General features: G+C 44.0%; 1 protein-coding gene across 3 annotated transcripts in view; it reads left to right on the top strand.

Annotated features, from left to right (window-relative positions):
• Slc24a3 (solute carrier family 24 member 3) overlaps window positions 1-15,282 on the top strand; it is a 571,799-nt gene that overhangs the window by 537,065 nt on the left and 19,452 nt on the right. Inside the window, exons 12-16 of one of the 3 annotated variants that reach the window (XM_029567633.1) lie at window positions 349-616; window positions 8,901-9,067; window positions 11,574-11,688; window positions 12,702-12,814; window positions 14,329-15,176. In XM_029567633.1, coding sequence (XP_029423493.1) covers window positions 349-616; window positions 8,901-9,067; window positions 11,574-11,688; window positions 12,702-12,814; window positions 14,329-14,370 — 705 coding nt within the window. In that variant the 3' untranslated portion in view covers window positions 14,371-15,176. Of the gene's footprint in view, window positions 1-348; window positions 617-8,900; window positions 9,068-11,573; window positions 11,689-12,701; window positions 12,815-13,894; window positions 14,307-14,328; window positions 15,177-15,282 lie in introns of those variants that run through there. The other 2 variants (XM_029567635.1, XM_008841377.3) reach the window with 2 other exon arrangements.

The following is a 15,282-nucleotide window of genomic DNA, read 5'->3' as shown; positions in this document are numbered from 1 at the left end:
CAAAAACAGTGCTGTGGCTTTCTCACGTGAAGAGCAAGGGTTTCCCATGATCTGCAGAAGAGGATAACACCACAGTGCACAGGTGTCAGGAACTGCTCACCCCAGATATAGGAATTTTCCTCCAAGGGAATTTTCAAGTTCCAACAGGTCACAGAAGGTTAATTTTCCCTCCGAAAGGGAGGTTGTCTGAATCTATTACTAGTTTGAGGGAGCTCCTAAAACTTGGCTCTAGAGTATTCTGGAAGCATCTCCTTGTCAGTGGCTGGGGAACATCCCATCTCTGGGTATTTTGGTGTCAGGTACTTGTCCAACCTCAGACCATGGTAACAGGTCACTTTCACTTTCCAGAGACAAAGACTGATAAACAGCAGGGCATATGCCAATGGAGAATCTGAGGTGGCCATCAAAATTCCAATTAAACACACAGTGGAGAATGGAACAGGGCCCAGCAGTGCCCCAGACAGAGGCTTGAATGGGACTCGGAGGGACGATGTGGTCGCTGAGGCTGGCAATGAGACAGAGAATGAGAACGAGGATGAGAACAACGAGAATGACGAGGAGGAAGAAGACGATGAGGATGATGATGAAGGGCCATACACACCATTCGACCCCCCCTGTAAGAGGCCCTCCTTCTGGGCAGGGTAGGGGAGCTATTTGGGGATCACTTAGTGGATACTCTTCACTTAGATATCTTTTTGCTGTTCAATTCAAAAAGTTTCTTTTAATTATTTTTATATCTTTATTTTTTATTTTATGTGAATGAGTGTTTTGCCTGAGTGCAATGCCTGGAGAGACCAGAAGAGGGTCTCCTAGAACTGGAGTTATGGATCATTGATGCCATGTGGGTGCTGGGAACCAAAGACAGGTCCTCTGCAAGAGCAGCCAGTGCTCTCTCTAGCCTCCCCCACACACAAATAGTCTCTTAATGAACAGAAACAGGTTGTATGAAGAGTCTGCAGTTGGCAGACTCTGTTGTGAAAGCCTCAAAGACTGCAGCATATGAGTGAGCAGGGTTTGAAATCTGAGCTCTTTAACCAAACATATTTTGGGGATGAAGGTCCGCTCTTGACCTTTTAGCCATGCTTCAGGGCTTTTCATGCTAAGGTGGAAATGCATAGGACCCATGTCTGCAAGTCAGCCTGGTGTCCAGGGTCAGCAGCACTTCACTCCATCCATCCAGGCTGGAAACATCCTGCTGAAGCCAGCTCTGGAGGATGTGTGTCCAGTTTCTTTATTCTCACTTCCTCTTCCTTCTACTCAGGACCCTCCACTTTCCACAGCCTGCTGTTTATAGAGCAGCAATCACAGGAGACACAGACCTGGGTAAAAGCTAGTTCTTGAATCTTTACCCCATGGGGCTGGCCAGGGACTTGCCCTGGCACCTTAAAGGGGAGAGTCAAGACATGTAAAAAACTTTCAGGACCTTGGACCCCAGAGTGTGTCCTTTTCTGACTGCTACACTTGGATGTTCCAGTAACCATCTCCCACCCCATGCATTAGCAGAACAAGAAGACCAATCCCTAACAATTATGTGTCCCTGCTAGACTTTCTAGAAGCTTCTGGCAGATTCAAAGAAGTCTGTATTGGTCTAATTCATATTCACTATCAAATACATAAATCTTAGTGTGTGCGGTCTCCCTGGATGCTTGAAATTGAACAAGGACTATCTGAGAAAGGATTATGTACTCCACCTGAAAGCCCATTTAGTGGTGGACTGTGGGCCCAGAGTGTCTGAATTCTGTGGTGTTCTCATGTGTAAGCCTTTGCAATGCTCCAGAGCGCTCCTTTCCATGTCCAGAGGGCAAACAAGTGCAGCTCAGACCAGAACTGCTCCCAAGCCCACTTTCCACTCCTCAGACAGGAACTTTGATAAGTACTTATCAAAACTAATTAGAAAAATATCTGTCCTCTACTCCTGCCAAAGTTAAATTGCACCTTGTTATTAGGTTATCTTAATAAAAGTATACAGTGGTTTCTTCTCCCTACCCTCCATCTGTGGTTTCACTTTCTCAATGTTAACTGTCATCATCCCAGTCATCATCCACAGTCTGAAAATATTAAATGGGAAATTATGGAAACAAAAGATAATAAATGTGAAATTGAGCTCCATTCTTAGTAGTGCAGAGAAATCTAGCATCATATTGCTCTTCTCACCTGAACCAGGGCTTTGTCCAGCGGATCCATGCTGTATATGTTACCCTCCCTCCACCCTCAATCCCTGTTTCTCAGAAGTCATTTTGACCATTGTGTTATCAACAGCTTGTGTTCAGGTGATCCTTAATTTACTTAACAATGGTCCCTAAGGACAAACATAGTGATGCTGGGAATTTTATTACAGCATATTATTATATTTGTTCTATTTTGTCTTTAGTTGTTAATCCCTTACTATAACTAACTGATAAACCATATCACAGGATGAATGTTCAGGAAGAAACAGAATGCATCAGGTTTGGTACTATCCACATTTTGGGCATCCCTTAGGGTCACTGGAACATATTCCCTGCAGAAATGGGGGGGGGCGGTATGCTATGCTGGCTCTTACTTCATCTTGACACCTTTGTATCTGTTTCTTACCAACTTTCTTCCTCATCAGACAGAATGAAACAAAACCAAGACCATCTTAGGTAATAAATGACTAAACACTCCCCTCCATCCGTGAAAATACTAGTTCCCTGTTGAAACATTTTTAAAGGAGCACAAATTTAACAACTTAAAACAACACCCACTGGTTAGCTAATGATTCTGTAGGTCAGAAACCAGCTGGGTTCTGAGCTTCACAAGACCATAGTCAAGGTGTGGGCAAGGCCAAGTTCCTTTCTAGGGATCCTGGGGAGAAACTTTCCCAGCACATACTCAGAATGATGACGGAATTTGGTTCCTGCAGCTGTGAAGGTCCTTGCTGGCTGAGCTCTGGGTCTGATAATTGTTCTAAAGGTCCCCCGAGTTCCTCCTAATGAGGTGCCTTCATTTTCAGCAGGGTGTGTGCAGTCCTTCTCACACTTACCTTCCCCTGTGCCAGCTGGAAGACCCTCTGTGGTCTGTGATTAGGATGTAGGCAACAGAGGTGGCAGGAGACTCAGGCCACGAGCCATGTGTTCTTAGCCTGTTGTGTGTTGGTAGCGTGCTGTAGGAATCCCTCTCTTCACATAAACATGTATCTAGAGCTTGGCAATCCCACATCAGGCATCTGAGTTTTCATCAGCCATTTCCTAAACATCCTTGATAAGATGCAGGAGATCCGAGGAAAGGGCCATGAATCTCCATTTCTAACAAGTCCCCCAGGTGGCATGGCTGCTTCTGGTTCATGGGCCACACTTTCAGTGCTGAGGAACTAGAGAACTAGGGCAACACAGTGACCTTCATGTTTCTTCTAAGATATAGAAGACCTTCATTCAAAGTCAGGATCTGCCTCTGAAATGAAGAGTGGGCATCCCCATTGTGACCTTAGCTCTCTTCCACAAGCCACGAGGAAACCCGATACCTGGACTAGGGACCTCCATTATAAGGCGTGGACTGAGCACCCATCAGGCCCCTCCCTGAGGCAGGGAGGTATGTCTCAATGGTGAAGAACCAGGATTATGCCTTAGATCAGTGGAAGCTGCCACCATACAGAGAGATTGAGTCCAGGGAGCCCATGATAAGTGTGCTTGTGCTAAGTTCCTTTGGCTTGAAAATGGCCCATACTCATTGGGAAAACATTTTGGTGTCTCCTGGTAATCCTGCAATGGCACCAAGTTCCCTTCCTTTGCTTCTGTCACCCAGCTACAGTGCTTACTTCTCTACAGGATTGACTATACTGGGTATAACTCCCATAAGGAGTTATTTCAGACTATGGAAATACATGTATATTTTATGATGCGTACATGTGTGTATATATTAAATGTACATATAAGTACATGGAATGTATAGATGACTATTTTGTGTGCATATATTTATAGTATGCAATGTATGGCTGATATATGTACACATAGACTATGTACATGTATATTGTATACATTTAGGATGCTGTTGTATATGCCTATGTAGTATATACATAGGTATTAATGTAACTATGTTTATAGATGCATATGCTATCTATGTATAGGTTATATACATATGCTTTACATATACCTATATATAGTAAATGTATTTGCACATCTACATATAAATATATATGTATTCTTGAGTGAAGAAAGTCTTGACAGAGGTCTGCATGTACGTAAACACATTTCCATAAAAAAAGTCTGAAAGGAAACCCACCAAAATATATTTTTCATAGGTGGAATTTTTAGATAATCACAACAAATGTATATTTGTTTTGCTGTAGGTCTAAAATGTTATGCAATTGCTTTTTCTCTATCTGATGTAAACATTCTTAGAAGCTTAGTCAGGAATAGAACACAGAAGCAAGTCCTTTGAAAGGAACATTAAACCACATCCCACCTTATTTTGCCTCCTCATCAATGGCTAACTTTCGTAAAAGTCCATCATCACCAGTGCATGGCCTCCAAGGAAGGAATTTTGTGTTCTTAATTCATGCTGTGTCCAAGCCTGGCAAAAAGTGGCTTAGAGGGCATCCAACAAATCTGAGTTAAGTGAACAAATAAATATACCCCCTCGGGCTCTACTTGGAGTAAATGATAATGGAACAAAAGATAGAAGATGTTGAGAGATGCTGCTTATGCTGAAGGAGAGGAAATATTTTTCCTCTTATTCAGAGATAGACATACATTCAAACTAGTTGAAATATGCTCCTTCGCGCCTTCTCAAAGTCCTTTTCAAAGCACCTTTCTGTGTTGCTTGACTCGCTCAAGGAATGACACTGGCTATTCTGTGCTATTCTGAAGGTATTTCTACCTTCAAGGTTGTTGTTAGTAAAGAACAAAAGGATAAAGTGTGAGTGCTATTCTGCTGACAGTGAAACTGTTTCCATACAGAGTATCCTCCCAGGCCAAATCAAAAGACCTGAAAGCATCTCAGGGAAAACTCAGCCCTGCTGACACAGACCTGAACTGTGGGCAGCTTTATCGAATCAATATCATCTCCCCTGTTCTCCTGGTCCAAAGTTCTGACTGCTTCTTCTCTCTAGTTACTATTTTCAGAGGAATATTAAAGAACCAGATGGAGGTCGCTTGTTTCTTTCTGACTCTTGGGCATTGAGTATGTATTTTAAATCAATCTTTCTCCCTCTCCCTCCCCCTCCCCTTGCCCCTCCTCTACCCCTCTCCCTCTCCCTCTCCCTCTCTCTCTTTCTCCTCCTCCCCCTCAAGAGAGGCCAGCAAGGGAATCCCAAGAACCCCATATGGGTAAAAGCCTCGCTACTCCACTGCAAGATTCAGGGACATGTGCAGTTCCATACTCTGGATCCTGCAGTCCTTGAAGCCTTTCACAAAACAACCTATACAGCTGTCATATTCTTGAGTAATCTAGTCAGTCTCTGGGACCTCAGGGTCCCCTTCACCTCCCCAAGTCTTAAATATGACAAGATGCATAGTCGCCAATAAGAAAGAACTATTTCTTAATAATGTTTTGTCTGTATTAATGGAAAACCCTTAGATTCTCAAAACCAAATAATTTTCTTTGTCCTCTCTTAGTTAAATTGTAAATAATTACATTATTACTACTAGTGTTGTTAGTGTTTTAGTAGTAGTAGTAGCAGTAGTAGTAGCAGCAGCAGCAGCAGCAACAATACTTTTTAGCATCCTTGAGACAGAAAAGGCCTTGGGATGTCTGAAGAATGGGTGGTGTGTGAATATGGAAAATGGGAGGCAAGGGCCAAATCAGGAAGTGTCTCCTAGATCATGGCATGAAAATGTGGTATTACTCTAAAGACAGTGGAAGGCAGTAGAAAGTTCTAGAACAATTTTCTTTTTGAACCTCTCCCTCTGGCTTCAGGTGGAGCTAAGGTAGGCATCAATGTCGGAGTCACCTGAAGAAGCCAGGTGCCCATCCTAGGGGGTGGGGTGGCCATGGGGATTAAAGAAATGCCCCAAGCAGGTGCCACAGTTGGACATGGGTGTAAAAGAAAGGGAAGAATCAGGAATGACTCACAGGATTTAGACTAAAATAACTTACAAATTTACATTGTCCTAGCCACTGTTGTAATGCTACCAATCAGCTGACTGAGGTCTTGGCTACCTGGATAGGAATCATGGGTAAGCCGGAAACTCCTCAGGTTCTGGTCTGTGGCAGCTTTTGTATCCTTCAGTATTTGACAGAAGCAACCAGCAAGGCCAGGCCAGTGGGAGCAGCAGCAGATAGCACCCTCTAGTGTCACAGCCCTCTCATGCAGGTCTAGGAAGTCAGCAGTTGGTGGTGCATTCTCCAAGTATGCCTAGGTATCACGATTTCTCAGCCCCTAGCATCAGCCACCATTGCATCTCTCAGGCCTGGGGTGTCTGGGACCCTCAGGCCTAAAAGCTTGACAGCTCTGTGGAACTCTTCTTCAACAGGGCCTTCAGTTTCTCTTCTCTGGCTCCTTTCCATCAGTCTTCAGCCTCTGCTCTCTGTTTTCTCTGTTTCCTCCATCGTCCATGTTCGTCCCCTCAAATTGTTCAGCTGCCTCTACTTCAGCTGTCAAAAAGTCTGTCGCCTGGCCACTTTTACAGCTCAGCCTGATGACCAGCTATCAGCGCCACTGCCCCAGCCGCCATGTTGCCTCTGCTGCTCTTTTCTCCCTATTACAGCTCAGCCCATACTACAAAATGTAGGCAAGAAAAGACTACTTGAGAGAAGCCTTTTGTTAAACCTAATGTTGAAAACACCAGGAGAGGACATATAGGAAACCATCTCCCAGGCAACTCACTGAGCCAAACACTGTGTTTTATGTAGCCAGAGAAGGGGTGATTGCACCAATCACAGCATAGGTCACATGAAAATGGGAGGTACTCGCATCAATCACAGTCCACCTTACATGCAAATAGAAGTTTGTGTTTGCACTAGTCACAGCATTGTCTGTTTAACACCAATCACAGAAGTCATTCTGATAGGGGACGTGGTCTAGATGGAGAAATGGCTACATGTTCATCTAGAGTTCCATGAGGCTTCTGATAGCAAAACATCCAGTGCAAACTGTGAAACAGCCCTGGAGAGGCTGCATCTTCAAGCACTGAAGCAACCAGCTGTGATCATTGTGCAGCTTTCTCAAGGTATCTATGGAGTGTTCACAGTAACTGGTTCTGGCAAAAGGGCTCAGTGCAGTCAGGGCAGCACAGAGAGTCCAGTAGTTAGCAACTCAATTGCCCCATCCCCTGAAGCTTGTGCTCATATACAGGAAAATGAATGCCGGAAGGAACACTTACAGTAAGAACTTAAAGGACATTAACAGTAATTTTAACTGATTTTAACAATATTTGAGACCTGTCCAGTGCCTCAGGGGAAAGTGGGACTCTCATCCACCTCATTAATATCATGTCATCTTTAATTCACCCAACAACTCTGTAAGCTCAGTGTTACTGCATCCATACTTTAAAATTAATAAAAGTGATGCTTTAGGAGTTAAAGTAACTGAACAACTCAACTCCTAAGTCAGAGAAGTGACCAGACCCCAATGCTGTACAGTGAGGAAGGTCCACTTTTCATGATAGACTATTCTGCCTTGACCATCTGAGAGGGGCCATCAGAAGCCAGCAACAATAGGTAACTTTCTCTGCCGTTTTTTAAAAACCATTCAGAGGTTAGTAAGAGAGAATATGAAATAGGACACACATTGGTCTGATAATATGAAATAAATTTTATTAGACCTTGTATTAATCACTAGTCACAATATTATAATAAAAATTACCTCCTAAACTCTGATGGTAATACTAAATGGTTCAATGATATTTAGATAACTATTCCCAGTTTCTTACAAATAAACACCCACCTCATGACTTAGCAATCTTCCCCCAGATCTACAGCCAAATCAAAGTATGACCATGAAATGATTGTGTCAAGGTCACTGTAGCCACTTCTGCTGTAAAACTCTAAAACTGGCAACAGCCCCAGTGCCCACCCCAGGAAAGTGGAGAAGCAAAATGTCGCATATTCACAGCAACTAAAAGGAATAAATTAATGGCAGTTCAATCCAGCTAAGACACTGCAGTCAGCATAAGTAAACATACACATGTATTAGGTGATTAATTCATTTAAAATTGAACAACAAAAGCTAATCTATAGTGCTCAGAGTGAGAAGCACAAAGAACTTTCTGGAGGATGAAGATGGCTTGCATCCCAGTTGAAGTGGGTGGCACAGAGGTGCATACGTATTTTTTTCCATGGGCCACTTGGCAGTTGAACAGGATGATAATGAAAACCAAAGGTCTTAAGTTAATGTTTGTCAAATCCAATGTTACGAGGACTTCATGGCAGGATAGTTGCTCAAATAAGCATTTCTGGGTGTCTCTGATCTGAAAGTACTCAGACAACACAAAGATGGTAAAAGCAGGCCACTACTGGTAGATCCATCATCTTGCCCAGGCCAACAGTTAGGCAATTACGCTTTTGCAAATCCCATCCGATAGTTGTGCAACACTGAGAATTTCTACTAGATGGTGCTGTGTCTGCTGACACATTGTGATTTGGGAATAGAAGAGAAAACACTAGTGGTCTTCCCAGCTCCCCACAAAGAAGTTCAAGCCCCCTACGCACCCTCCACCCTTTTGTGAGTACCTCATCTTTTCCCACCTGGCTCCTTTGCTGGATCATCCTGCCAGCCTGGTATTACTCAGAAGTGACTCAGTTACTTAGGAGACCTAACCAGCAGGTGGGCAGTGGATGACTTAATTTTATTTGATATTTGTATGTCAGGTTTGGGTGGTGGTGGAAAGACATTTGCAAATACTATGAAAAGACTTAGTTCTGGGGAAAGCAGTGTGAGGGCTACCAGATCAAGAAATGAAGTTCACTTGATTGGGTTTTCTTTCCTTTTTTTTGCATTCCAGCCGGCAAACTGGAAACAGTGAAATGGGCATTCACCTGGCCACTGAGTTTTGTCTTGTACTTCACTGTCCCCAACTGCAACAAGCCCCACTGGGAGAAATGGTTTATGGTGACATTTGCTTCCTCCACATTGTGGATCGCAGCCTTCTCCTACATGATGGTGTGGATGGTGAGTGTGTTAAGGACCCTGTGCATTGCTATGTCTCATTATCTCTGTAGAGAGAAACACACCCTGGACCAGAGGGGAATTAGAGTTGGGGTTACAGCTAATAGCTCTCAGTCAGCAATTGCTACAATAAGCTGCATAACAAACCACATCTCACCTCAGTAGTTTAAAATCACATGCATTCATTCTGTTCACATATCTTCAAGTTGACTTGATTTGATTATTCTTAACTGGGACTGGCTCTGCAGTTCTGCTCCAAGCTCCAGGATGGTTGGTTACATTTGATTTAGGCAGCAGACTGGAACAGCATCCACTTCCTGTGTTCACTCTTTTTCTGTGGACTGGCGGCTACCTGGGGTGAGTGGAAGCACTAGGTGGCTCCACTAGTAGGATTGACTTACCTTATTACTTCCACACTCCACTGGCCAAGGCCCACATCCAAGGGTGGAGGAAACAATGCCCCGGCTCACAGAGTCACAGTCAAAGGATGTGCTCAAATAGGGTCTCTTCCAAGGCTAAAATAATGATCCAATGATCTGATTAGGTTACGGGGCTAGGGCCCAAAGGCTCTTTGCTCCAAAGTCGTTTTTGGAAACCCAGCCATTACAGAAGGTACTGCTTTATTTATGATGACACTTTTTAACTGAGGAGCAAGCCTTAATTCATTAGAATTGGAGTTGAGCAGAAATTAAAAGCCATGACATAATTATGCAAATTAACCTTGCTTGAGTTTTGTACAGAAAGGCAATTTTTAAAAAAAGGGCTTTCAAAAGATTATTTTGGCAGTTAACAACAAACTTGTAAACCTGACAGAATGAAGTCATACTTACCCCAGGCAGACTCAACATCACAGATAAAAAAGATTTTTTAATTGAAAATCTTGTAACCAGGGGCTTCTCCCTCATTGGCGCACTTATTGAGTGCCCTGCCCAATCCAAGTTTGGGAGACAGGGTTGCTGTCTCTGGCCTCAAAGTCTAAAGTCCACTAATCAGCAAACTGACCAATCTAGATTCTCTTCTTCCCTCTGGAGGAGTTCCTGATAAATCCTGAGAAGTGGCTGATAGGGAAAACACAGAGAGGAAGCCAGAGATCTGGGCTAGGCCTCCTGTGCCACCAGTTCCCCAGAACTCCAGGCTCAACCACAAACATCCTAAGTATAGTTAAAGTACAGCTGGTCAATCCCAGCTGAGCCAGGCCACAGTCCTGAGGGATGGAGCCAGGGGTTAGGAAGGAAAAACAAGGCTTGGCCAGGATGTTATAGTTCTGTTTAACAAAGACTCAACAGAAATGTATGTTTCCCTCTTTTCTTCCTGGAGACAAAAGTCTGAGGCCACCCCATGTTAAATTCAGCACTGAGTGAAACTGAGAGCTTTCTCTAGCTTGGAAGGGAGCAAACCCGCATCTCAATAGATTGAATTCCTGTCCCCTAGTCCTTTCACCCCCAGCCCAGGAGTTGCTATGAGAAGAATTGACTCCTTGTGACATGTGGTTTGCATTTCCTCAAGATGTTATAGAAAGTGTGGAGGCCCCACTGGCATCCTGAGATGACCTAAGAGTTCCGAGTCTGACAAGACTCCCTTAAGCCCACAGAGAGGGAATTGGTCTCTTTTTCTAGCTATTTGGCATTGCCTCCTGCCTCCTTCATCGTCTCTCACCGACTGCCTGCTGCTCCATCTTGCTATCAGGAAATTAGAGGGCAACAATGGCTCATCTGCACCACGGGGCAACTCTCAAGGGTCAGTGCCCCACCCTTTGCAATCCACCTCCCATGTAAACCGAGGGACTGCCTTGCAGATGAACCCACCTGTCTGAGTTGGAACCTTCTCTGCCATTTCCCAGCAGCATGGGACTTGGGCAGATGCCTTTCTGGGCCTCAATTTCCTCATCTAAGGAATGGAAATAACAGAATTAAGAAAATTAAAACTCATCATTCAGCCCAGTGCCTAGGTACTGAAAAGAAAAAAAAAAAAAAAGGTCATTATGGTAAAGAAGATGATGTTTATGAGAACAGAGTTAGGGAGCTTCAAGAAAACTTGGATTGGAAAAGCTGGTTATGGTCTTCCTGATGAGACTAAAAGGTGTGAAGCCAGCCCCTTCTAGGTCTTGTCAACTCCCATCCCAGACCTGCCAGTATGGCCATCTACATTCCTAGCACAGCATGGCAGCCCACATTTCTCAGGACCAGTTTGAGTTCAAATACGTTGTTCTAATGTTGTCTTCTCTCTGAAAATCTAGTTCTCCAAGCTGCCTGCATCACTTGAAAAGAACAAATGAGAGGCGAACCTTTCATTGACGTCTGGGTTCTGTAAGGGCATCATTTTAAGACTTGCAGTCCAGGTCTCACTCACCCAATGTTCATGGTCCCCTGTGTTGATATCCAGAGAAGATGCTTCCCCTCACCACCCAGAGATGGGCCAAATTGGAGCCTTTTCTGAGTCTTGATCAGAGAGAGATGGACAGGTGGCTCACAGCAGTCCTTGACTCATTACCTCTTCCTGCTTCCTCCAGGTCACCATCATCGGTTACACTCTGGGCATCCCTGATGTCATCATGGGGATCACCTTTCTGGCTGCTGGAACCAGTGTGCCTGACTGCATGGCCAGCCTCATCGTGGCCAGACAAGGTGGGACCTCCAGGGGCAGCAAGAATAGGGAAGGAAAGAAGGAAGGCCTCCCTACCCGGGGAGGGGGGTCCATGTAGCAACCAAGGGGGCAACAGATCCTGCTTAGAAGGCAAGATGGGTGACCTCAACCCCAACACCAAGTTGGCAGAAGACCTTCTGCGATCAGAGGAATAAGGAACAGAGGCTCTACATTGAAAGGGCACAGCTGCTTGTCCAGGCAGCACCCACACTCCCTTCTGGTGATTCTTATCATCTGTTCATTACTAAAAACAGCGATACACGTAGGACTAGTTAACCTGTACTGGATGAGGTATACTTTAAGTGCATCTTTATTCATTTACACAACTCTGAGGTAAGAGACAATTGTGCTCCCATTTCATGGATAAGGAAAATGAAGGTTAGAGAAGACAGACCCCCCCCCCAAATAAGATTTATCCAAATATAGAACCTCTCAAAGTGACAGTTGTCAGAGGTCAGTTTTCAGCACATGATAGACCCTTCTCTACTTCAAAACCAAAAGTTCCCCCTACTCCCATACTCTGGACAGTCACGTCCTTCTCGGGACAACAAAACTTAGCACAATGTCCTTTAGCTGTCCTCTGTCAATTCTACTGAGGGCATTATCTTCATGTTAATCAATGAAGATAGTAGAGCAAGGCAAAGATAGTGCTAAAATGTGCACGTTGGCAAGCCCGTGGGCCAATGTGTACACTGTGGAGCTCACTCCATCTGGAAGGGTGGCTCAGACTCTCCAATATTCTTAGAACAAACTGTGGATTTTTGAATCACATACATTGAATCAGCGAACATATTTGAAGTGAAATTCAACAGTCTTTAGAATGTGGGTTTCTGTGTTTTACCATCTCTTGTTTTTCATATCAGTGATGAACTGGGAGAAGACCAAGTATGTGATCCAGTGAAACTACTGTCTGGCTGCCTTGACTTGAGAGAGTCCTACGTGTTGTCCCTCTGCTGAGGTCCCCTCCCTCACTAGTGGCCTCTTGTCCTTGCAGGGATGGGGGATATGGCCGTGTCCAACTCCATCGGGAGCAACGTGTTTGACATCCTGATTGGCCTCGGTCTCCCCTGGGCTTTACAGACTCTGGCTGTGGATTATGGATCCTATGTGAGTGATTTGCTCCATAACTTCTCCTTAAATCTAGATTGAAGCAGACTGTGTTTTCAGTGGTCTTGACCACTGAGATGGTGTCTCAGGGTATGGAAATAGCAATGTTGAGGGGGGAAGCAAATGCTTAGACAAACTTCCAAAGTCATACACCTGGAGATGCTCAGGACTCTAGAGCAGAGGTCAACGAACTTTTTCTATCAGTAACTGGACAGTAAATATAGGTTGGGGTGTGGGGTAGATAGTCTTGGTCTTGATTACTAACTCTACCGATGTAGCAGGGGTGAGAGGCAGATGGTGTTTGTCATCACTACTAATTCTGCTGATGTAGCAAGAAAACAGCTGTAGAAAATGTGACAGTTTCCATACAACTTTATAGAAACTGAACTTTAAATACTTATAATTTATATTATGCTTCTTTCTTTTCAAAAATTTTAAAATCATCTTAGCTCATGGACTATGCAGAGCCAGTCACAGGATTTGGCCCTGGGTATAATTTCTCAGTCTCTACTGTAGTATATTTATACTTCATCTGACTGAGGATGACAGTAAGTAATACATATAAAGGAGACACTGAAGAGATGTCACGTGGGCTGGATACTTTGAACAAGTGTTGCATATTGGGTGGTCTCAGAATTCCAGATAACCATCCTAAATTCTTTAAGCCAAAGAGTGATACTTGTCAGTCAGCTCTTATGAGTTGACCCACATCGACCATATTTACAAGAGTTTGAGTTTCAGGCTAAAATACTAATAGATACTAGTAAGATACGTAAAGACCAGGCAGAAGACATATTTATTTCAGGGCATTTTCTTCTTTGCATTTCTAGAGAAAAATCTTATATGGGAAGTATTGTGAGGGCGTCTCATGAACATCTTTAACTTTAATGACCCATCGGAAGTAATCACAGGAATCAATAACAGATTATATTCATGGCTAAGATTTATTACAGCAAAGGATGGGGAGGGAAGGAGCAGCAGGAAAATGAAATGTATCAGAAGTCCAAGGAGATCTGAAGCAGGCTTCCAGCTGCTTCGCTGTCAGGCTGCACCAGTGATGCTTTCTCTCTCTCTCTCTAGCAGTGAACTCAGGTGCGTGTGAGAGATGTCTCTGTACAAGGAAGTCCTCTTGAGTCAGGCATTTAGAGAGGGCTGGTGAAGTGGGCACGTTTCTGCTCTAAGAACAGCTGTGATCATTGAATCTCAAAGCCCAGGCAAACATCATCAAGCTCACTAGGCTGTTCTGACAAGCTGGTCCAGCATGCTCCATTATTCCTCATGAACAAAATACCATCAATCAGCAACATTCCAAGAGTAAGGATTGGCCAGGACTCCCTGGGAGACCTGATGTGTAACACCTGCTACACAGAAGGTCAAATCTCGCTTTCATTTGTTAGACAAGTAGTGCTAGCTACTATTAATGTGTTGCCGGCAACTCCAAAACCTCACTGGAATAACCCAGCAACAATTTATTTCTTACTAAAAGTCCACAGCAGATGTTCCTACTCCAACAGCTCCTGTGGATATTTCCAAGCAGAAACTCAGAGAGCAGGTGAATTCCACTATCCTGGAGGCTTCTTCACTGACAGCACAGAAAACGAGGGCATAGCACAGGAGACACTGCAGAACGTTCTGTGATGCTGGCCAGAGGTGGCTGATGCCTTGTCTAACCCCATCCCTTTGTCTAAATAAGTGACATGTGCCCGCCTAGATAAAAGAAGGATCCAGGCTATTTGTTTAGCTGTGTGCTCAAGAAGGAGAAGAGAAGCTGATAGCTGTCACATGGAGTGCTCTTCCAGCCTCTTTTTCTGAGTCACCCATGGTCCAACTCCCTTCTCCTCCTTCCTGTTCTGAAACTGAGAGCAGTAATACTGACTTTTTAAAGCTCACTCGCTGGTTTGTCACATCTTTAAAATACAAGTTTTGCCCATGCCGAAGAAATCTCTTGGGTTTTGTTCTACAACTGGTTCATCGGAACCTTTACTTTTTTAGACTCCTTTTTTTCTTTGTGGTAAAAGCAGTGCATGCATGTACTTTATAGAAACTTGCAGTAGAACTTTCTGAACTGATGGCAGGTGCTCTGCAGCAGCACTGGCTGACAGAGCAACTATCAGCCATATGTGACTTGAGGATACTTGGTGTGGGGCTGGTACAAGTGAAGAATTAATTTTTTAGTTTTCATTACTTTGAGTTTATATAACGACATGAAGTTTATGATTGTCTGAGGGGCACTGTAGCTTCAGAGGGTGAAATTTAAATTATCTATAGTCAGAGTTGGGGAGATGTTTCCGCAGTTAAGAGCACTTGCTGCTCTTTTACAGGACCCCAGTTTAGTTCCCAGCACCTACATGGAGGCTCACAACAGTCCTTAACTCCAGGTCCAGGGGATCTGATGTCCTCTTCTAGCCATCGTGGGCATTGCATGCACGTGGTATATACATACAGGCAAAATAGTCAGACACATAAAA

The sequence above is a fragment of the Nannospalax galili genome, unplaced genomic scaffold, assembly GCF_000622305.1.
Source record: "Nannospalax galili isolate Female #2095 unplaced genomic scaffold, S.galili_v1.0 scaffold510, whole genome shotgun sequence".
NCBI lineage: Eukaryota > Metazoa > Chordata > Mammalia > Rodentia > Spalacidae > Nannospalax > Nannospalax galili.
The sequence above is the reverse complement of the archived record's forward strand: the minus strand, read 5'-3'. Positions and strand labels throughout refer to the sequence as shown.